The sequence below is a fragment of the Mesocricetus auratus genome, unplaced genomic scaffold, assembly GCF_017639785.1.
Source record: "Mesocricetus auratus isolate SY011 unplaced genomic scaffold, BCM_Maur_2.0 Super-Scaffold_100007, whole genome shotgun sequence".
Taxonomy (NCBI): Eukaryota; Metazoa; Chordata; class Mammalia; order Rodentia; family Cricetidae; genus Mesocricetus; species Mesocricetus auratus.
The window spans coordinates 6,932,470-6,954,560 of NW_024429191.1; the positions used below are offsets into that span (position 1 = coordinate 6,932,470).

The following is a 22,091-nucleotide window of genomic DNA, read 5'->3' on the forward strand; positions in this document are numbered from 1 at the left end:
CTGAAAAATTTTACCATTACACACATGTCCTTAAACAAACTCCTAGATTTGGGGATTTCAAAGTAGCAAGTAGGGAGAGCTCACAAATATGGAAGCCATGAGTAAGGAGTCAACTACGTGCTAAGAAACCACCCGGCCTATTCTTCAGGAGGCCAAGCATTTGCCATTAGCAGCATGTGCACCATTTTTCATAAAAGTCCTTAAAGAGCATAGAAGTCATTGGCTTTGTGGCTCTATACTTTTTAAATCTGGAAAGGGTATCTACAGTAGGAAGAATAGTGTCCACCAGAACCTTCAGATGGGACCTGGGTTGTAAATGGAGTTGCAGATGTCAATTAAGGACCTCAAGATAAGAGCGGGTTGGATGTGGGGTGGGTTCTAAATGACCTCCTGTAAGGTGGCAAAAGGACACACAGAGATACCCACAGGGAAGACCGTGTCAAGTGGGAGCAGAAATCAAGAACGATACAGCCACAAACTCAGGAACCATCAAAAGCTGGAAGAGGCTGGGAAGGACTCTCCCCTAGAGCTTCTTGGCTCCATTTGTTTGTTTGCTTGCTTGCTTGCCTATGAATGACAGGATCTCTATCTAGTCCAGGCTGGCTTTGAACTCACTACATAGCTGAGAACAACCCCCCACCAACTGAACCACATCCCTAGCCCAACCTCCAGAGCTGGCATCTGTGGTTTTGGTGCCAGCTCGCTATAGCTACCTAAGCAAATCCATACTATATTGACGAGAGTGTGACATTGTGATGGCCCTGGGGCAGAAACACCTTCCCAAGACCAAAATCTATGCCTATTCCACCTTCTGCATAGCTGTGTAACATGTCACAAGTATCTCCAGGTGCCCAGGAAATCTAAACGGGAACCTGAGATGTCAGTATGGGGTGCATCATTTAGAGTGTCCTCGGCATTCGCACACAGCTCAGGTGTGAGACGCACCTATATCCTGGTAGTGCCAGCCTCCGGCATAGAACTCCTGCAGGGGAGCAGGAGGCTGCCAGGTCTGCAGAAGGTGATCCACCTGGTGCTGCTTCCGCCAGCTCAGGGACTGGCACAGCATGTCCCGGGCCTTCTCCAGGTGGAAATCTCGTGCCCGCAGGAAGCGCAGAATGTGCTCATCTTTGGGGATCTGAGAGACAGGGAAAAGACCACAGAATGGCACTTCCAACCCTTCAGACAAAGCGACAGAAACGAGACTCTACCTCATCTGCAAAACAGCTGGGGAAAGTAGCCCAAAGCAAAGAGGTGGGTGCCTGTGGTGAACAGCTGTGCATTGTGGCTGCCTAGCATCCCTCCCTGCTTGTCTTGGAAATAGCACCCTTCCTTGGGGTGACTTCTCCTCCTCTCCCTCCCTCCTCTCCCCTCCCCCTTCTACTCCTCCTCCTTTCCCAATATAACATCGGTGCAAAACCAGTCCTAGCACAAGCTGTCTTTTCTGGGGTTCTTCCTTTGAGCCAGATTCCACCCCAAGCATTTGATGTGGATCCGTGCTTGTGACCCACGTGATATGAACAATGTTCCCATTTTACATTTGCAGACGTGGAAGCAGACAGGTCATGCCATAGGCCAACACTAAGCAACTCTCTTGCCTGGCCCCAGGGCTGGGGAGGGAAAGGTAAACGATCCATGTAGTCAATAGAACTGACAACAGAGTCCTTCTTGGGACTGAGGTATGTGGTGGTGTGCATGTTACTGGAGCTGGATCTTAAAGGAGAAATTTAGACAAACCGCAACCACCCTTATCAAGTCATATGACCCTTAGAAAAGGACAGTTGTGTCCATGGTCAAATGAGCATGGTACTATATAGCTATGATTCTCAATTGCACTTGATCTCTCTCTCTCTGTCTCTGTCTCTCTGTCTCTCTCTCTGTCTCTCTGTGTCTCTGTCTCTGTCTCTCTCTGTCTCTCTGTCTCTCTCTGTCTCTCTGTCTCTCTCTCTCTCTCTCTCACACACACACACACACATACACACATCCCCAGGGGACATATGCCCATGCCAAGGGCCATTTCGAATTGTCATACCTGGATGGGGCAAGGTACTGGCATCTACTGATGTAACCTAGGGATGTTACTAGGCATCCTACAACACACATAGTAAACACCTACTCCAAAGAACTTCCTGGCCCCTAACATCACTAGCAGAAGGGTAGTGGCATCAGTATGTGTAAAGGACAGACAGGAAAATGAATCAAAATGTAAATTTTTGGTATTACTGATAGCATAAGCTTACTTGTCTTTCCTCCCCACTGCCCTAGGCTGACCCCTGTCATTAAAGCGCATGCACCATACCCACCTTGCCTTTGTGAGTCTCCTGTAACCAGTGCCGAAGCTGGACCAGGCAACTCTCCTGCATGGGAGTGAGATGGCCCAGGCACCTCTCGATGTAGTCTGCATCCAGCTTGTCCCCTTGAGGGAGGAAAACCGGGGATTTCAGGGCAGGGGAAGAGAGGGGGCTATCCTCCTCTCCCCTTCCATTTTTTTTTTGAGATGGGGTCTCCTGTACTCCAGGCTAGATTCAAATACACTGTATAGCAGAAGCTATCCTTGAGCTCCTGGTCTTCCAACCTACACCTCCCGAGTGCTGGGCTACAGGTATGTGCCACCACATGTGGTGTCTTCGGATTACTATTGCTGGGATGAAACCCTGTGACCAAAGCAACTTGCAGAGGACAGGGTTTATTTGTCTTACACTTCCATCGTAGAAGGAAGTAAGGAGAGGAACTCAAGCAGAGCAGGGACATGGAAGCAGGAGCTGGAGCTGGTGCAGAGGCCATGGAAGGGTGTTGCTTCCTGGGTGGTTGCTGCTCATCATGGCTTGCTTGGCCTGCGTTCTTGTAGAAGTAAGGACCATCTGTCCAGGGGTGGCCCCACCCACAATGGACTGGGCCCTCCCCCATCAGTCACTAATTAAGAAAATGCCCAACAGCCAGATCTTATGGAAGCATTTTCTCAGTGGGGGTTCCCTCATTTCAGGTAATTCTAGCTTGTGTCAAGTTGACATAAACGTAGCTAACACATCTGGTGACATGGGTCTTTACCGCATGGCCTACATTCTGTGTGGCCCTCTCTACTTGCCAGCAATTGAGCTCTGGAATGTGGTTCCTCGCCAAGCTGTGGACACAGCCACAATGGCTCCAAAGTCATCTTTCTAAATGGCTACCTAGATGGTTTTGAAAACTTACACTGGGCAAACCTGGACATTACTCCCCACAGGGACTTCCCTCCAGGCCTTGGTATGGAGATGATTCTCACACTCTGAGCTGAGGTTCTGAAGACTGTCAACTCCCAACCTTTACTTTCCATTTTCAATATCGTATCGTGACCACTTTCTATACCATAAAGACTGAACTATGCCCAGACATGGTAGTGCACACCTATAAATTCAGCACTTGAGAGGTAGAGACAAGAGAATTAAGTTAAAAATCAGTCTGAGATGCATGAGATAATATCTCAAAAATAAATAAATAAGGCCAGGCATGGTCCTAGGACTGTACTCAGGAGGCAGAGGCAGACTGATCTCTATGAATTTGAGGCCAGCCTGATCTACATAGTAAGTTTTAGGTCAGCCAGAGACACATGGTAAGACCCTGTCTCCAAAAATAAAATAAAATATATAAAATGATGCTGTTCCATGTATATAGTACATATACTTTTTCATCCTTGATTACAAAGATGCACCACAATATACAATTTAATATTTGTAATTAAAACATGTACATGTGAGTATATGCACAAACCACACACACATGCAAACTTAAGGCAGACATAATGATGCACACCTATAATACCAACACTAGAGAGGAGAAGGCAGGGGGATCGGGAGTTCATGGTCACCCTCAGCTCCACGACAAATTCAAGGTCAGTCTGGGCATTTGAGACCCTGTTTTAAAGCAAACGAAAAACTATGGGGTTGGTGGGATGGCTCATTAGGTAAAGGCATTTGCTACCAAACCTGATGACCTGAGCTTGATCCCCAAAACCCACATGGTGGAGGGAAAGAAATGACTCCCACAAGCTGTCCTCTGGCCTCTACTAATGAGCTCTCTCTCTCTCTCTCTCTCTCTCTCTCTCACACACACACACACACACACACACACACACACACACGCACACACACACTATAAGAGTTCATATACTATATGATTTATATTAAGTTCTAAAGTAGGCTAAAATAGCCTGCATTGTGCCTGTAAGCTCAAGGTCATCCTCATCTGCGTACCAAATCCAGGGCCAGTCTCTGTCTCAAACAATAATGATAACAATGAACCAACATTAATAAGTAAGACGTAAAGTGTCCTGCGGTGCTATGAAGTATGAGGGTATGCATGCTATTCTTGTAACATTAGTGAGAAATTGTAAAGCACAAACCGGACGCATGGCATGCTCCCACCTGTTCTATATTTTCTAAGTGTGAGGGTGCATGTGCACATGTAGGTGGGGGGGGGGTGAGCCCCTCATGTACCATATGCCCCTAGCTAGCTTCATGAAACACGAAACTATTGAAGATTCTAAAGAGAGGGGGAGGACTCTCCATCCTTTTCTTTCATGTGTGTCTGTGTGTTCATGGGTGTATAACAGATGAGCGTGCCTATGAGTACACATATGTAAAGGTCAGTCTCAGGTGTGATTTACAAGTACCATCTTCCTCGGTTTTGTTTGAGGCAGAATCTCTCACTGGCCTAGGGCTCTCCAGGTAGGACCAATTAGGCTTGGCTGGTACCTCTCCAGTGCTAAGATTATGAGTGGGTGTCACTATGCCTGCTGGCTTTTGGGGGGCCGCGAATTCATGCAAGGCAAGCACTTTATTGACTGAACCAACCTCTCCAGCCCTTACTTCTCACTTTCCATCTTCCAGTTTGTTTAGATATTTTGCTACCATGACCTTGCATTACTCATGCAACTAAAAATATCCTCAAACCACCAGAGGTCAGTTCCTGGTCTAGAAACAGATCAACTCTGAGAAGCAGAGGGAGGAGGCCAGCAGGTACCAGACTGTCCCCAACCCTGGCAACCTCCAGCACCTCTCCCTCCTCTCAGGGAGTCAGGCAGTGTGGCAGGCTTTCTAGAGCCAGAGGTGAGAGCACTGACTCTCTGTGGCCACCTACCATCAGCTATGGCCATCTCAGGATCAGGGCCTGGGACATCACTAGGACCATCTGTCTCCGTGGGGCTGGGGCACCGGTGCATAGCCTGGCTGCGGGCATCTTCCTCCCGGACTGGGGCAGGTGTCCAGCGGGGAATGTGAGATGTCCCCTGGGAAATGAGCTCACTCAGGTAGTGCTCAATCACCTCTTTCCCCTGGAAGCAACAGACCCAAAGATGTCACCAAGCAAGCAGCACTGTGAGGTCACCACACCAGCTCTGAGGAACCACGCATGCTCAGGTCCCAGCCCTGGCTCATTGCACAGCTAAAACATGGCCAAAAGGAGTGGAGATGAGCAAGACTAAACACAGAACAGATGCAAAGAGCTCAGTTTTATATTTAACACTTCAGGTAAAGTACACCACCAGAGGCCGACTGTTCGCCTGGTGAAGTCTGAGGCCGCTGGACCAAGCAGTGACTTTGTGATATTAGGAGTGAAACCCAATGTCTTTCCACATGATAGGCATGTGCTCTACTACCCAGCTACACCTCCAATGCCTCACTGGAGGATTAGGGAGGTTTTTTTTTTAAATTGTTGAGCCACACCCTCAGCCCCTCACTGGTGGGTTCCAGGCAGGTATTGCACCACTAAGTCATGCCCCTGGCCTTAGCGACACTTTTCTTTTTGTGGTCTGGTTCTGGGAATTGAAGCCAGGGCTAGGCAAATGCTCTCCACCACTGAGCTAGGCCTCCAGCTATTTGTCTCGCTGAGTTGCCTAGGCTAGCCTTGAACTTGCTGCAGCACCCGGAAGTGCTGAGACGATGTCAGGGTACCTCCAGTGCAAGCCAGTTCTTCCCACTTGGTGGCCACCCTGATAGGGTCATGACCACACTGTCTGTCTTAGAAACAAGAAGACTGAGTCCCAGGAAAGTCGGGGCTGTAGCCCAGTGTCATGGGGGTTATTGGCGGCAGAGGGAGCCTGTGCTCCTTCCTGTCATGGCTAGCACAGCCTCTCACCCTCTTGACATTGGCAGTGTACTGCTTCATGGCGATCTTCTCCAAGGTGCTTTCAAAGCCAAAGAAGGATCGGACATCCAGGGAGGCAGACTGTTCAAAGCAAGTCCAGTCTTCATTCTCAGGATGGACCTGCGAGATGGGAAGGGACCATGGCAGGACCTCAGAGTGGGGGTGCTGTGCCCTCTCCAGAGGCCACCAGAGCCTGCCATGGACAGCATTTCCCACCAGACAATGATGCAAAGTCTAAGTGCAGGCAACAAAGCTCTTTCTCAAGCTGGGCATGGTGGTGCACACCTATAGTCCCAGCGCTGAGAGGCTGAGGCAAGGCAATCGTTTGCTCCAGGCCGGCCTGGTCTACAGAGTGAGTTCCAGGACAGCCTGGGCTATGTAGAGGCCCTGTCTCAAAAGGAAAGAAAGAAAGAAAAAAAGAAAGAAAGAAAGAAAATCACATACACAAAGAGAGATAAAATTGTATATGTGTAATGCTCAGATCATTTATATAATATAATTATCAATATGTGTTTGGATATATTTCAATATTTGTGTTATATATTTATATACAAAGATACTAAATATCCTTACATGTCCATAAATATATTTATGTATGTCAGCAATTAAAAGCAATCTTAGCTGGGCATGCTGACACACACCCATAATCCAGCACTCAGGAGGCTGAGACAGGAGAATGGAAAGTTTCTAGATCAGCCTGGACTATATAGTGACATTTGGTCTGAAACAAGGAGATGGGAATAAAGACTACTCACGAGGGGCCAGGAGAATGTGGGAAGGGGAGACTGGAGGGACACACAGGACGCAGCCCTGGGACAGCATCAGGGCACACATAGGCCAGGCAAGCTCACCGTGTAGCGGCAGCTCTCCTTCACGGTCACTCGGCTCGAGAAGGTCTCATTGTGCGCATCTATCAGCAGCGTTCTCTCTCTCCAGTTCAGCACGTTTCTCTGAACGAAGACCACGTGCTCCACACCGGCAATCTGCAGAGGACGAGCCCAAGGGAGAGGAACTAGCCCGCAGGTCACCCACCCTGATTCCTGATCTCACTCATCCCACACAGCCTGGGTCACCCGTTAGCTAGGACTTCAAGTTCCCCCAGTCCAGAAACTGACACCCTGCTCCCTCTGTCACCCAGTCCAACAACAGACACCCAGCCTGGGAGGGACGACCCCTGCTCTCACCACCATCCACACTGGCTCAGGCCGCGTCCAGCACTGAACTCAGGTCCCGTGGGCACTCAGCCTTTTCCAAAAACGTCCACCACCATCAAGCCAAAAGTCCGCCCACCCACGCACCTATCAGGTGTCCTTTGTCCTGCCACCAGACAGCCTGGCCCAGCCCTCTCCCCAGTCACAGAACTGCCGTCCAAGCACCTCCTCCACCAGCTGTGTCCCAAACCCTGAGACCCGCACCACCCCACTGAACAAGCCTGGATTCTCACCTGGCTCTGGTTCCCAGACCCTGTGCCTGGACTCCCTGGCTGTTAGTACTCCCAGGTCTCGAGGCTCCAACCTTCCCATTCCACTGCAAGTGAACCCGTTCACACCCCGCACACCCAGACACCCGGTGCTCACCTTCCGCAGCAGCCGCGGGGCGTCCACACGCAGCCGGCAGCTCCGTTCCACCGTGTGCACAGCCCCATCTGCGCTTCTCCACTCGCCCAGGATTTCGCTACCCAGGAAAACAGGAATGAGAGGGCAAGTGGGGAAGCGCTTCTCGTAGGCCTGTGGACAGAGCAGAGCAACAGTGAGCGGGTACTTCCTTCCTGAGAGCGACTGTCCCTCGACAGAAGCACCCAACCACAATGACAACACGCACGCAGTGGTACACACTTTTGGGGGGATTTGTTTGTTTTTGTTTTTGGGGGGTGGGTTCTTTTGTTGTGTTTTGTTTTTGTTTTTTGGTTTTGGTTTTGGTTTTGATACAAGGTCTCTCTGTGTATCTCTGGCTATCCTTTGTATTCCACGCTGGCCTCGAACTCACAGTGATCTGCCTGTCTCTGACACCCAAGTGCTGGGATTACAGGCATGCACCACCACCTCCTGACCAATACACACTTTTTAAATTTTTCATTTATGTATCATGGTGGCATTAGGGAATCGAACCCAACCAGGCAAGCACTATAACACTGAGCTACATCCTCAGACCCTTTTACTTTTTATTTTGAGACAGGGTCTCCCAAAGTTAATCCGCTTGACCTTGAACTCACTCTGAAGTCCAAAGCAGCCTCACAGCCTCCTCAGGCAAGGGTGATGGCCTGGGCCAACACTAAGAGAAAAAAAAATGTTTTTTCTCAGAAAAGGTATTCCTGAGTCTTTCTAACTTTGGCCAAGTAGAATGACTTCTGCACACACACAAAAAAAGTTTCCCAAAAAATAAGGGCTGTTCTGCCAACCACAGGATGTTCCTGGGAATATACCACCAACACTGGCATGAGCCATCCATGGAGGGGCTCCAAGAAGCATGACTCTCAACCCTCAGAGAAGTCTGGAAATTTGCATCAAGGACGTGGGACTCCAGACGTGCACATTAAGAAGGAATATTCCGTGTCATGTGCATGTATGCTTGTCCAGAAAACGTAATGAGAGTGGGGATTCTCCACACAAGCTGTGATCTGGTCACCTGTGACCCCATTACCATTACCACGTACAAGCGGATGAGAACTAACTGTTGAGTGTCAAATGAAGTCACACAACCGCCCTGCAGGTGGGAAATAGAGACGAACACAGAGACGAAGAGACAGAGAGAGAAAATTCAGCACCCCTTTCTGACTAAAAACCACCAATAAACTGGAGTCACGTAGGAAAAATCCATAGTCAAGTTAATACTCAAGGGCGAGAGACTGAATACTTTGCCCAGCAAGTCAGAAATAAGACTCAGGTGTGAGTCCTCATTTCTATTTAAAACTACAGTTCAGGTTCAGGCCAGGAATCCAGTCTGAAAGGAAGTGAAACTATTTCTATTTATAGACAACATTATCTTACAAAAAGAATCTTGCAATATCTCTACACACACACACACATGCACACACTCACCCACGCACACACGCACATGTGTGCGAGTGCACACTATTAGATCTGATAATTAAGCTCAGTAAGGTCACCGGATACAAAATTCACATGTTATACAAATTCAGACTGGGAACTAGCCCTGGATTCTGCCCCCAGAATTACAAAACAGAAACCACAGGAGTAAATCTTGTGACCCTGAGGTAGTCAATGTTGCTCAGTTGTGACACCAAAATGAAAACTGAACTGGGCATTACTTGAGACTTTGTGGCTTTAATAGACCCCATCAAGAAAGTGAAAGTAGGGACTAGAGAGATGATTCAGCAATTAAGAGCACTTGTTAGTCTTACAGAGGACCCTGGTTCAATCCCCAGCACCCACATGGCAGCTCACAACCATCTATAGCTGCATTTTCAGGGGATCTGATGCTCTGTTTGACCTGTTGGCCTGAGGTGCATAGACACACATGCAAGCAAAACAGTCAAATACATAAAATAAAATAAGCAAGCAAGAGTGGAAGGGTGTGGAGAAACGGCTCAGAGGTTGTGAGCATTCACTACTTTCAAGAGGACCTGAAGCCACAGTGGTGGCTCACACCTGCCTTTAATGGTCTCTTCTTGCTCTGAGGACACCTGCGCTCGCGCACGCGCGCGCGCATGCACACACACACACACACACACACACACACACACAGTTATTGAATTTTTTTAAGAAGAAAGAAAGGATAGCTTGAAAGGTAAAGGCACCCCTCAACAAGCCTGAAAACCTGAGCTTAATTCCCAAAACCTACATGGAAGAGAGAATCAACTCCCATATACCCATTGCAGACATACACACAATAAATGGGGGAAAGTTTAAGAAAAGAATGAAAGAAAGTTGGGCGGTGGTGATGCATCTCAGAGTTTGAGGCCAGCCTGGTCTACAGAGCAAGCTCCAGGACAGCCAGGACTGTTTCACAGAGAAACTCTGTCTCAAAAAAACAAAATTAATTAATTAATTAGAAAGAAAAAAGGAGCCGGGCATTGGTGGCACATCCCTTTAATCCCAGCACTAGGGAGGCAGAGGCAGGTGGATCTCTGTGAGTTCCAGACCAGCCTGATCTACAGAGTGAGTTCCAGGAGAGCCTCCAAAACAATGCAGAGAAACCCTGTCTTGAAAAACAAACAAACAAAAAAAGAAAGAAAGAAAAAAGGATTAAACAAGGTTAAAATGAACCAGACATGGTGGTACACACCTATAATTCCAGCACTCAGTAGGCAGAGCCAGGAAAATCAACACAAGTTCAAGGCTTGCTTGTTTTACATTGTGAGCTCCAGGCTGAAAATAGCACTCTGTCTCAGGGGGAAAACAAAAACAAAAACAAAAACAAAAACAAAAAACCTTGAATGCACACACATAATCCCAGCACTTAGGAAATGGAGGCAGGAGGATAATCTTCTAGAATGTTCAAGGCCAGCCTGAGGTACATGAGACTCTGTCTCAAAAATTATTAATTAATAGTTGAAAACTAAATATCTGATGCAAAAATGTATGTGAATATAGACACATAAATTCAATTATAGCCAGGCGTTGGTGGCACATGCCTTTGATCCCAGCACTTGGGAGACAGAGGCAGGTGGATCTCTGTGAGTTCAACGCCAGCCTGGTCCACAGAGCGAGTGCCAGAATAGGTTCCAAAGTTACACAGAGAAACCCTGTCTCAAAAAAATTCAATTATAAACATTGCTAGCAAGCATTTATAGTATATGTAGAGAATATGATATGTGTCTATAACTATATAAATGTGTGCAGAAAAGCATATGTTCTACATACAATCATATAAGTAGTTTAAATATGGTACTCATTTTACATGTGAACATATTTACCATAGTACATACATATGGATGGTTTAGGGGGATGGAACCCATTGCCTCGTGTGTGCTAAGTATGCATTCTACCAGTGAGTTATGCTCCCAGTCTTGTTATCAGGGTTTTATTGTTTTTCCATTTTTTTGAGAGAGAATCTTATATAGCTCAGTCTGGCTTTGAACTCCTGTGTACAGAGGATGAACTTAGACTTCTGATCTGCCTACTGAGATGACAGGTGTGTGCCATCTGACTAGCATGATATCTTCAGTGAGTGTGTGTGTGTGTGTGCGAGCATGCATGTGTTATCATCCCATGGAATGCTTGTTTCAATCATGACGAATGAGTCCATGCCTGGGTGCCAATTCTATTATGCATGAGCTGTGTGACTTTAGAAAGGGCCCTTAGCCTCTCTGTGCCCACTGCAAAGGGTCATTGTGAGAACTGACTGGTGGGATGCTGGAGGAGCAGCTGGGATCCTCCCTTCTGGTTGTTCAATGTTAAGTTAGTTTCCACAACAATGAGCCCACCAAAGGCAGGTCCCTGAGGCTGCTGTCCCTAAAGCCATTTCAAGCCTTGGATAGGACGGGGGGGCTCTTTCTGAGTACAGAGGCCCTCCCTGGGGAGTAAAGCACATGAGGGTGACTGGAGACGACCCACAAGCTATACAGCAACACTCTGCAGTTCTGGGTGCTTCCAACCAGACTCGGCTCTTAGCCTGGCACAGCCCACATGCCCCAGACCTGGGACCAACACAAACTCCAAAAATAGTGGCAGCATCTGAGGATAGTGACCTCCTCTCTGTCCCTTCAGTTCCTGGGAGGAGATGCCATCCTGGCCCTGAAGGAAGCACAGAAAGACGCTGGAGGCCAGTGAGGCCATTCCTCCACTGGGGGGGGGCAGATATGGGCCCACTGGACGGCCAGGTAAACATGACACCCCATTGCTACTGTATGTGGGGTCTATCACCCTGGGCAACCCACCCTGGGACTCCTGGCTTTGAGACAAAAGCATATTCACCCTGGCAGGAATGAAGGAAGTCATTCTAAAGAGACACTTGAGGGGGAAAGCCTCAACCCGACACAAAAATCTACAGACCACCAAGGATGATGCTGAGAACGGGAGAATTCGTCTTCCCGGGGCCACACCCATTGGTTATGGTCATCCAATACTAAAGGTCAGCCCTGAAAACATATACACAAGTAACACAAGACCGACCAGGCTATTTTTATATATTTAGGAATATACATGTACATTGACAGCCCAGGGTGGTAGGACAAGCTGGCTCCTTCCCAGGTGCCAATTGCAGGCAGGAGGGTGGGGCTGGCTTAGACTCCACCTCCCCTCTGGGTAGCTGCTGTAGGGTGCTATCCTCTGAGCCAAGCAGCCACCGTCTTCATCACATCAGTGGTGCCCGCTTGCAGGAGTTGTCACCACCAGTTAGGCCTTTGACACATTCTCATGGAAGGAGTGGAGAGGATCAGTAGCCCTCGCCTGAGAGTCCAACCGCTTCTTCTGCCACTTGTACGCAATTCTGCCGTAAGAGCATGTAGGTCTCTGGTGATGCTAAAAAACGTGGTGTGTATAGTTTAACTGAAAGAAGGACTCAGCTACGCGGTTGTAGGGAAGCCTTCCTCCTCGCTGCAGTATGGTATCTTTGGGGTCTCACACGCTCCTATAAGCAATCCCTCATCCATGCTCTGTAAGTAAGCCCAATGAACTCATCAGTTCCCCATAGGGAACTCTGGCACACCGTTGAGACCTTATTGGGGGAGTAGATGTCATTTATAACTTCCCAGGGAAGGAATGCTCTCAACAGTAACAGATGTGGCATTTGGGAAGTGGGCAGAGAAAGACCTGGTTTCTGCTGCCTCCTAACTAGGGGACTTTGGGTGAGCCACTGGTCCTCTCAGAGCCTCCATCTATCCATCTCTAGAATGAGGTGGTTAAGTTCCTGTATCACCAGAGATTGGCAAGGATGTCGCTGTTGGAGACTCAAGCGGGGCTGTCACCACAGCAAGTCTGGGCTGTGCTCCTCCGGCTGTGAGCTCTCTCTTGTGTCATCCTTGGAATGATGTCTCCTCTTCACTAATTAGGAAGCCAGAGCTCACTGATTCAGGCCAGGTCACACAGATTGGAATGATAAATTTGGACTTGAATCCAGAGTACCCAGAGACCACTCTCCTCCAGGAGTCCCTTGCTCAGCGTTCGCTCCTGTGGGAGGCTAAGAAACGAGCCAGACACTGCGCTTAGGGCCTGTCCAGCCACACCCTTCCCTTGTCTGCCCTAGGTCTTTTGATTCCTGCCAGGCCAAGGCTGCACCACCCCCTGCCTTGGACTACTGTCAAGCTCCCCACTACCACCCTAGTGAAATGAGCGGGCAAAGCAACAAGTCCCGAGCGGGGAGCAGCCCCATAGTAAAGTGCCTGCCTTACAGCTTACAAGCATAAGTCCCTTATAAACTTACAAGGAACTTATAAGTTCCTAAGAACACAGGTAAAAGAAGCTAGGCAAGGTGGTGCGTACTTGTAATCCCAGCGATGAAGGGACGCAAGGTGGAGACAGGTGGATCCCTGGGGGCCACTAGCCAACCAGGCTAGCCTATTGGGTGAGTTCCAGGCCAATGAGAGACCTTGCCTCAATAACACAAGATGGGCAGCACCTGAGGAACAAGACCTGAGACTGACCTCTGACCTCTACATATGTAACTCAGACATGCAAAGACTCTGTGTGTGTGTGTGTGTGTGTGTGTGTGTGTCTGTCTGTCTGTCTGTCTCTGTGTGTCTGTCTCTCTGTATCTCTCCCTGTCTATCTCATACAAAGACACACACACACACCCCTCATATTCCTTACTTTGGCCTCCCACTCAGCCCCCCCCCAGCCTGTTCCAGCCACACTGGCCTTGCTAGTTCTGAAAGGCATCCAGCTTGTCTTGCCACAGGACTTGCTCATTGGGATGACTGAGAAGAGAGGGAGGCATGAGTCACCAGGACTTTCTGGAGGGAGCTGCCCTTCTTCCAGGAACTCACCCTGGGCACCTCCCCTGCACAACTGCCTCCTCTCCATCCTTTTGGCCCATTCATTTCCTTGACAGCCCTTATCAGCATTCCTAGTGATAGACGGGTGTGTGGGGAGGGCGTGTTACCCTGGACTGCTTCCCACAAGAAGTCCTCAGCCCCACCCCTGGTTCCATCCCCAGCACACAGATGACAGTGCAATCAGGGAACTCGCATCACCATGCCACAGCCCTAGAATCACCTGAATGGCATCCAGGGAGAGAGGACAGACCACAACCGATGGATGACCTGCTTCCCATCGGGAGAATCCCATCTGGACACCCCAGATAACAGGCTTGGGGGATGCTGGATGTCTGCAGGTGGCTCTCTATAACTGTTAAAGAGAGGGCCCCACCTTCACCCGGACGCCCCAGAGCTCCAGTGCAAAGGGAGCAATAGACAGCCCAAGCTACTTGCCAGTGTCGAGGACAGTGGCCACCACAGAACACTGGACACCGCCGTTCCTCTTACAAAACACAGTGTGGAAGCCCAGTGTCTCCCATCACAATTCTACGAGATTCCCCCTCCGCCAATGCATAAGTGGAGGCCAGGGAAGGCAGGGGGCTATCCTGCTGAGAGGGCACTCCATGACTGAGCCACTCATTCCTGCCTCTCATATTTCATGTTCTTGTCCTAAAGCCAGGAAAACAGGATGCTGTTCCAACCGCAGAGAGATAGGCCACTCCTTCTTACACCAGGGCAGGAACGCTGAGGGCCCTTGCCTTCTTACAGGAGAATGTTCTAGAATGTGGTCACTGTCCAGGAAAGCTTGCTTGAGCTCCTAGTGGTGAGTCCCAGGAGGGCATGTGTACAGTGCAGCTGTCGTCCTGTTACTGTAGCAACAAGAACAGTGAGCACTGTGGGTCAGGATGGAACATTCCAGGCATTTCACACTACCCCTTCCAGCAATCCAAGAAAGTAGGTAATAGTCATGTGGGTATGAAGAAACCAAATTTCAGAGAAGCTGAGCCACTTGCCCACAATCACACAGCTTGTGAGGAGAGAAGCTAACATTTGATCCTCTGGCCCCAAAAGTATGGGTTCTTGGTTCTTGCATTGTGTTACCCCTCAAGTCAAATGGTCACACACACACACACACACACACACACACACACACACACACACACACCACAAACACACACGTAGGGAGGGATAGGGGAGGGCATGAGCTCATATTTTCATACCATGTTCAAGGCGGCCCTGACACTCCTATCCCCTTGCTTCTTGGATAGTTACTCAACTGCTTGGGAGTGTGTTTACCCTCCAGCCTCCAAACCCATACGATGAGGCTCTCTGAGGGCCAGTTGAGCTAACCCTGTGTCCTTTTCCTATGCTGGGCTCAGAGAAGGAACAGACATTCAGATGCCTGTCAGCGCACGGCAACTCTACCTTAAAGGTAGTAGGGTGGTTGAGCGCTGCTCCCAGCAGTGACTGACAGTACCTGCCTATGCTGCAAACCTACTCCACAACCTCTGCCCCTTCCAAGGAGCCTCAGCTACCAGTTTGGCCTGGCCGCCCACTAAGGAAGCCTGAGCCTGTCCAGACCAAATAGGCATGTAATGTGGCCTTCTGGGGTCACAGAGCCACAGAAGGATCAAGTTACAGCCCCTTTGCCAGGTGGTGGGGGGGTAGGGAGGGGTGTTGAACAGCCAGGCTTGCCTGCTAAGCAAGAGAGCAGGTCCAAGGCCCAGAGCCTATCCTGCAAGGTCACATCCTATGGGGCCCCCATTTTGCAGAATGAAACTGATCCCTTAGTAGGAAGAGAAGGAAGACTGGAGCGGGGCAGTCCTGCATCCTTGCTGGATGCACACCTCTTTGGCAGCAGAAGTCTGATACAAGTCTCCCCTAACTATGGCTTGAATCGTTAACATGCCCTCTCCCACATAGGACACATTTTGAGCGAGTTTCCCTTGGCCCCAGTGAAACACTACTGAGAGTCTGTGAAGTCTATAAAAGGTGATGCCTGGCTGGACTGACAGCTCAGCAGCTAAGAGCTCCCACTGCTCTTCAGAGGGTCTGAGCTTGGTTCCCAACATTCACAACTGCTGTAACTCTAGTACTGTGGGATCCAATGTCTCTGGCCCCCATGGGGGTGGGGCTATGGGCCAGGAGTGCAGGGTCTGTGAGATGACTCAACAAGTAAAGGTGCTTGCTGCTAAGTGACCTGAGACTGACCCCGGTGCCCACAAGGCAGAAACTGACTCAGAAGTTGTCTTCTGACTTGCACCGTGGCATGGGCACTGCCCACCCTACCCCCTTAAACCCACATAAACAAAGTGCAAACATTAATACAACTTGGATGGATCTGAAGTAAGCCAGGCACAAAAGGGAAAACACAGTAGGCTTTCTTCCCTTTGAGATACCGAGGATGGCTCAGTTTGTAGACAAAGCAATGCAGAGGATCCCCAGGGTCCCGGGCAGTGGTGGAGCAAGAGGTGTTTTGCAGGTAGTCCCACTTGGGCAGTGAGAGGCCTCTGGGAGTGCAGTTGCCCAGCAATGCATTTGTCCCTAGTGTCACGGACAGTAGACTTAAAACAGTTGCTACGGCGGGGCTTTGTTTTGTTGCTGTTGTTTATGGAGCTGAAGCTGGAACCCAGAGGCTCCTGTGTGCTCAGCATGTGCCCCAACGCTGAGCTGCAGCCCACGGTGAGAGACAAGAGCGTACTCCTGACAGTACTTCTCAGCACGGGGAATGAGACCTTACGTCTGTTTGTTTTGGTTTCTGCATCCGATGCCTCTGTCTGCGTTGTTGACTACCCAAGCAGGCCTGGTGGCTCACAGCCATCACCCCAGCATTAGAAGCTGGGTCAGGAATTCAAGACCAGTGTTAGCTGCATATTGCACTTGAGCCTTGGCTACATGAGAGCTTGGGGACGGGAGACATAAAAATGACTTAAAATGCCAGATAGGGGCCTGGAGAGATGGTTCGGCTGTTCATATTGGCTACTCTTACAGTGAACCAAGGTTTGGTTCCCAGCTCCACCATGGTGGCTCACAACCATCTATAACTCTAGTTATAGGAGACTTAATACCCTCTTCTGACCTCTGTGGGCACCAGGCATGCATATGATACACACACACACCACGCGCGCACAATTAAAACACTCATACATAAAATAGTTTTTAATCTTAAAAAATTGTTTGTTTGCTTGTTTTCTAATGTCAGACATGGCAGCACAGGACTATAATCTCAGTCCTCAGGAAACAGAAGCAGGAGGATAGACACAAGTCCAAAGCCACCCTGATATCTTGGTATTCAAGGGGGTTCCAGGCCAGCCAAGAGCTACAGAGCAAGACCTGTCTCAAGAGATAAATAAACTGGCAGAGACAAGTGGATCTCTATGAGTGTGAGGCCAGCCTGGTATATGTGCAGAGTTCCTGGCTAGCCTGATCTACATAGAGAAACCCTGTCTTGAACAAACAAATAATAAAGATAAATAAATAGGAACTGGGGATCTGGTTCAGTGATACGAATGCACAAGCATGAGAATCTGAGCTAAAATTCCCCCCAGTGCTGTTATTGGCAGAGAAAGGAGGGTCACTGGCGCTCGCTAGCTCTAAAGTCAGTGAGAGACCCTGTCAAGGTGGAGAATAATGGGCACAGACACCACACCATACACACATACACACAAAGAAAAGGAAGAGAACCTGACCAGAAGACAGACACGGTGCCCCCTTCCAGGAAGTTCTTTAATGAAAAAGATCCTTAAAAACAAGGGGACAAGTCAGCAGAAGAATGACGCACGTCTGCTGCCAAAGCAATCTATGAGCTGGTGCCCGTAGGAGCTAATGCGTGCAGAAAAGGATGATGGCTGAGGGCCTTCTCCTGTCCACTGCAGCCTCTGACATCAGGAGACTCTTTGCTGGGCAGTGATAGGATAGCCCAAATCAGAGTTCATCACCAAGGCAGAAGTGCTTCCCTTCATCAGTTAGCAACCAGATCAAATAATGCCCCAGGGAACTCATTTAATCTCACTTAAATAAGGCCCCAGCTGCTTTATTAAAAGGATGTCCACAGCAACCAATCCACTGGAACTTCTTTTGGCCTGGGCTGCAAGAGTATCCAGCTCCTTAATAATGATCCTTTTGCTCAATTACATGTTGTGTATCAACACAGCACAGCCAATGTCCTAAATATTTTAACACTAAATTGCAGGAGGACGGAACCACATCTCCACAACCCATGGAAAATCTACTGCTTACAAAATTCCACTTCAAGCCCTTTTCCTCCTTATATTTGAAGAACTAAAGGGGATTAGGAGCCCAAAACAACCTGGGACAGTGACCACACAAGAAAGGACAAGGTTATTTCTGAAGTCTCATGGTCAAGGGTTGACTCAGGGCCTTACCAAGTCTAACAATGTAAGTTCACTCTATGAGTCTCTAAATTCTGCTCCCAGCTCTGCTATGTGCTGGGTGTTACTAACACAGGACAAAAAGACACCAAACGTTAAAAGAACATAGTGTTAGCTTTGTGCGGATGCCAAGGCTCAAAAGAACACAGACAGATTCCTGAAGAATACTGAAGAATAAGGAATTTACTGTTTAAGAGTTACTAGCTCATTGGACAACCAAGGCAGCAGCAATACACTGAACACTGCAAAGTTCAGGCTCCAGCTCCAGAGACAGACAGCAAGGCAGAGTCTCAGCAGAGGAGGAAGCTTCCTCCAGGTTCAGAGCAACCAGGCAGCCAGGCTCTCTGCTTCCCAGGAAGTAGTCACACATAGGAAGGAGAAAAAGTCTCTCACCCTGGGGTCTGAAGTTTGTTTCCTGGGTCTAGGTCAAGAAACTTCAGTGCAGCTCATAAAGCCAAAATCTCCTTCAGAGAGAGTTGTGTCTTGCTAAAAACATCTCAAATGAGAACACCAAAAGCAACAGCTGGCTAGTTATAGTGTGGGTAACTAGAGCCGTAAACTTCATCCCCAGCCCCATGTTTAAAAACAATGTACTTCAGTGAGAGACTCTGTCTTTCCCTGTCTCTCTCAGCCCGTTCACTTGAAGCAGGTAGGAGTTAGGCTGCCTCAAACTTCCCCCTTTTTTCTTCTGTTTAAAACTATCAGATCAGCCAGGCAGTGGTGGTGCATGCTTTTAATCCCAGCACACAGGAGGCAGAGGCAGATGATCTCTGTGAGTTTCAGGCCAGCCTGGTCTGTAAGAGATAGTTCCAGGACTGCTAGGGCTACACAGAGAAACCCTGTCTCAGAAAAAAAAATCAGATCATTCTAGTACAGTATTATTCAATGTGTAAATTGCATTGCTAGTCATAAAATAAAGTATGGTTTTAAAATTTTAAGGGTCTAGAGAGATGTTCAGCAGTTGAAAGCATGTACTGCTCTTCTAGAAGACCCCAGTTCTGTTCCCAGCACCATGTCAGAAGGCTTACAGCCACCTGTAACTCCAGCTCCAAGGAGGCTGAAGTCTCTGAACTCCACAGACTCCTTCACACATGTGTACAAATGCTCAAGGACACACGTGCATGCACAGAACTTACAATAAAATAGATCTTCTATTAAGTCGATACTGGATGCTATGGTGCACACTTTTAATCCCAGCACTTGTGAGGCAGAGGTAGGCGGATCTCCTGAGTCTGATGTTAGCCTGGCTTACATAGCAAGTTCTGGGACAAGTCAAGTCCCCAAAAAAGTATTGAAAAAGGTTTTCAACAAAACGAAGGTGGAGAACGATTGAGGAAACATGGCACCTGACATTGACCTCTGGTTTTCTAGTACACATACAAATATGCATCCACATTGGATATACATATAGCACACACATACACAAATACACACCAACCCCCTCCTTTTTTCCTTTTGGCTCACTATGTAGCCAAAGCTGAACTCGAATCTGCAATCTTCCTGCCTCAGCCGGCCAAGTGCATGAGGCACTATGCCAAACTTAAAATAGCCAAAATCTCTCTCTCTCTCTCTCTCTCTCTCTCTCTCTCTCTCTCTCTCTCTCTCTCTCTCTCGTGTCTGTGTGTGTGTGTGTGTGTGTGTGCATACATCAGAAGTCTATTCCACTGTCTTCCTCCATTATTCTCCTTTTTTGTCTTTTTTTTCTTTCAAGACAAGGTTTCTCTGTGTATCTTTGTAGATCAGGCTGGCCCCAAATTCACAGAGATTTGCCTGCCTCTTCCTCCTGAGTGGTGGGATTAAAGGTGTGCTCCACCACCACCCAGCTCCATCTTATGTTTGAGGCAGAATTGTTCACTAAGCTCAGTGCATTTCTACTAGGCTGACTGACCAGTGATTCCTGAAGATCTCTCTGTCTGTGTACCCCCATCCTGAGGGTTAGAGGTACACTCTATTGCACCCAGCTTCTGTATGATTGCAGGCGAGTACTAACTCAGGTCCTCATAGCTTCTGTATGATTGCAGGCGAGTACTAACTCAGGTCCTCATAGTTGCACAGCAAGCCCTTTGCCCACTGAGCCATCTCCGTGGCTCAAATCTTTTAAAATAGTCTCCACACTTAGGCTGATGCAGGAGGATTGCTGTGAGTTCCAGGCCAGCCTGAGCTACAGCCTAGGTGAGGTCTTGTCTCAAAATAAAATCAATCAATTGTGTCAGTGAGATGGCTAAAGACCTGCGTTCAGTTCCCAGAATCCACATGGCAAAAGAATCCAGACAATTGTTCTCTGACCTCCCCATAAATTTATATCCCCCCTCTCAAATAGTGTAATTTTTTAGAAGTCTTTCTTGAGAGATAGCTCTTCCAGGGTTCAGTTCCCAGCACCCACATCAGGTGGATCACAGTTCCAATGTGCTCTGGCCTCAGTGGGCATCCACATGCACAAGATGCACATAAATGCATGTAGACACACACACACACACACACACAAATAAGAATAAATAAAAAAGTTTTAGAAGTCAGTAAATCAGTAGGTGTTCTGGGAGGCTTTTCCAGCTTCTACTGGTGGGCTTTTGAAGCATGAAGGGGTGATTCAATTCTCCAGACATTTCTGTTAAACAGATCCAGCAGCTTCTCGGATGCCTGGAGGCAGCTGAGTTCATTCCCAATGGTCCAGCCTGGAACCCACGCTGAGGGCAAGTATCAACTAAGGAACAAAGAGGGGCATTAAGGGCAGAAAAACCCTTTTGTGCCTCCAGAGCCACAAGTTCCGTGTAGTTATGTAGCTGTTTGAGGGACAATAGCATTTTGTCAGCAGTTAGCAAAGCGTCTTTGTCTATGGAGAAGCTGCGGGATCTGAACACGGACAAGAACAGAACGGAAGAGGAGAGGAGATGGCTGTGACCCACCCTCCAGAGGACACTTTGAAGATGACTCAGTGCAATTCACTATTTAATTTGTTTGTTTGGTTTTAGAAACCGCATCTCTCTAGATAGCCCTGGCTGTCCTGGTACCCTTCATATAGAACAGGCTGACTTCAGACTCACAGAGATCCCCCTGCCTCAGCCTCTCGAGGACTGGAAATTCACTATCTGAAAACCTTCCTTTTCCTTCTTATTGTTTTAAATTGGGGTTGGAGGGGTAGTGTCCCATGTGGCTCAGGCTAGCCCTGTAGCTCGCAGTGATTTCGGTCTCCTGAGCCTCCTGCCACCACCAGGCTCCCTCCTACTTCTAGGGCTCTAGGCATGCGCCACCACACCAGGTTGTGAATATTCTTTATAACCTATGCATGATAAACCGAACTTACATTTATTAAGCCCACACAGCAGATCATTCCCCACCCTGCAGACATGTGTCTTGGCTTCACGGCTGAAAGTCTTGGTTTGAAACAACCCCAGAAGGTGAGGACAGGCTCTCTCCTCTACTCAGTGAATGAGTGGGTTCTGAAGCTAAGAAAGTGTCAGTAGTCAGGAGCAGAGAGGACTTACAGTCACTTACCATTACCCCCTCAGAGAATGTTTTTAAACACTTGAATTAAATTTGTTTATTTATTTACTTGGGAGGCTGTGTGTGGAGGTCAGAGGACAACTTGCGGGAGTCTTCCAGCATTCGGGTGCCAGGGATGGAACTTGGGTCTTGAAGGCAGCCACCTTTACCCAATGGCTCATCTCAGCAGAATTTTCTCCTTTACATGGGGTCTCGAGTAATTCAGG

The 22,091-nt window shown here is 48.5% G+C and overlaps 1 protein-coding gene across 2 annotated transcripts in view; it reads right to left on the bottom strand.

The window, feature by feature from the left end:
* The window catches only part of Sec14l5 (SEC14 like lipid binding 5), a 42,016-nt gene that overhangs the window by 17,166 nt on the left and 2,759 nt on the right, over positions 1 to 22,091 (bottom strand). For both annotated transcript variants that reach the window (XM_040748121.1, XM_013121732.3), the window contains exons 3-8: positions 7,695 to 7,844; positions 6,969 to 7,100; positions 6,109 to 6,237; positions 5,113 to 5,305; positions 2,301 to 2,413; positions 946 to 1,135 (exon numbers count right to left, since the gene is read on the bottom strand). In XM_040748121.1, coding sequence (XP_040604055.1) covers positions 946 to 1,135; positions 2,301 to 2,413; positions 5,113 to 5,305; positions 6,109 to 6,237; positions 6,969 to 7,100; positions 7,695 to 7,844 — 907 coding nt within the window. The remainder of the gene's footprint in view (positions 1 to 945; positions 1,136 to 2,300; positions 2,414 to 5,112; positions 5,306 to 6,108; positions 6,238 to 6,968; positions 7,101 to 7,694; positions 7,845 to 22,091) is intronic.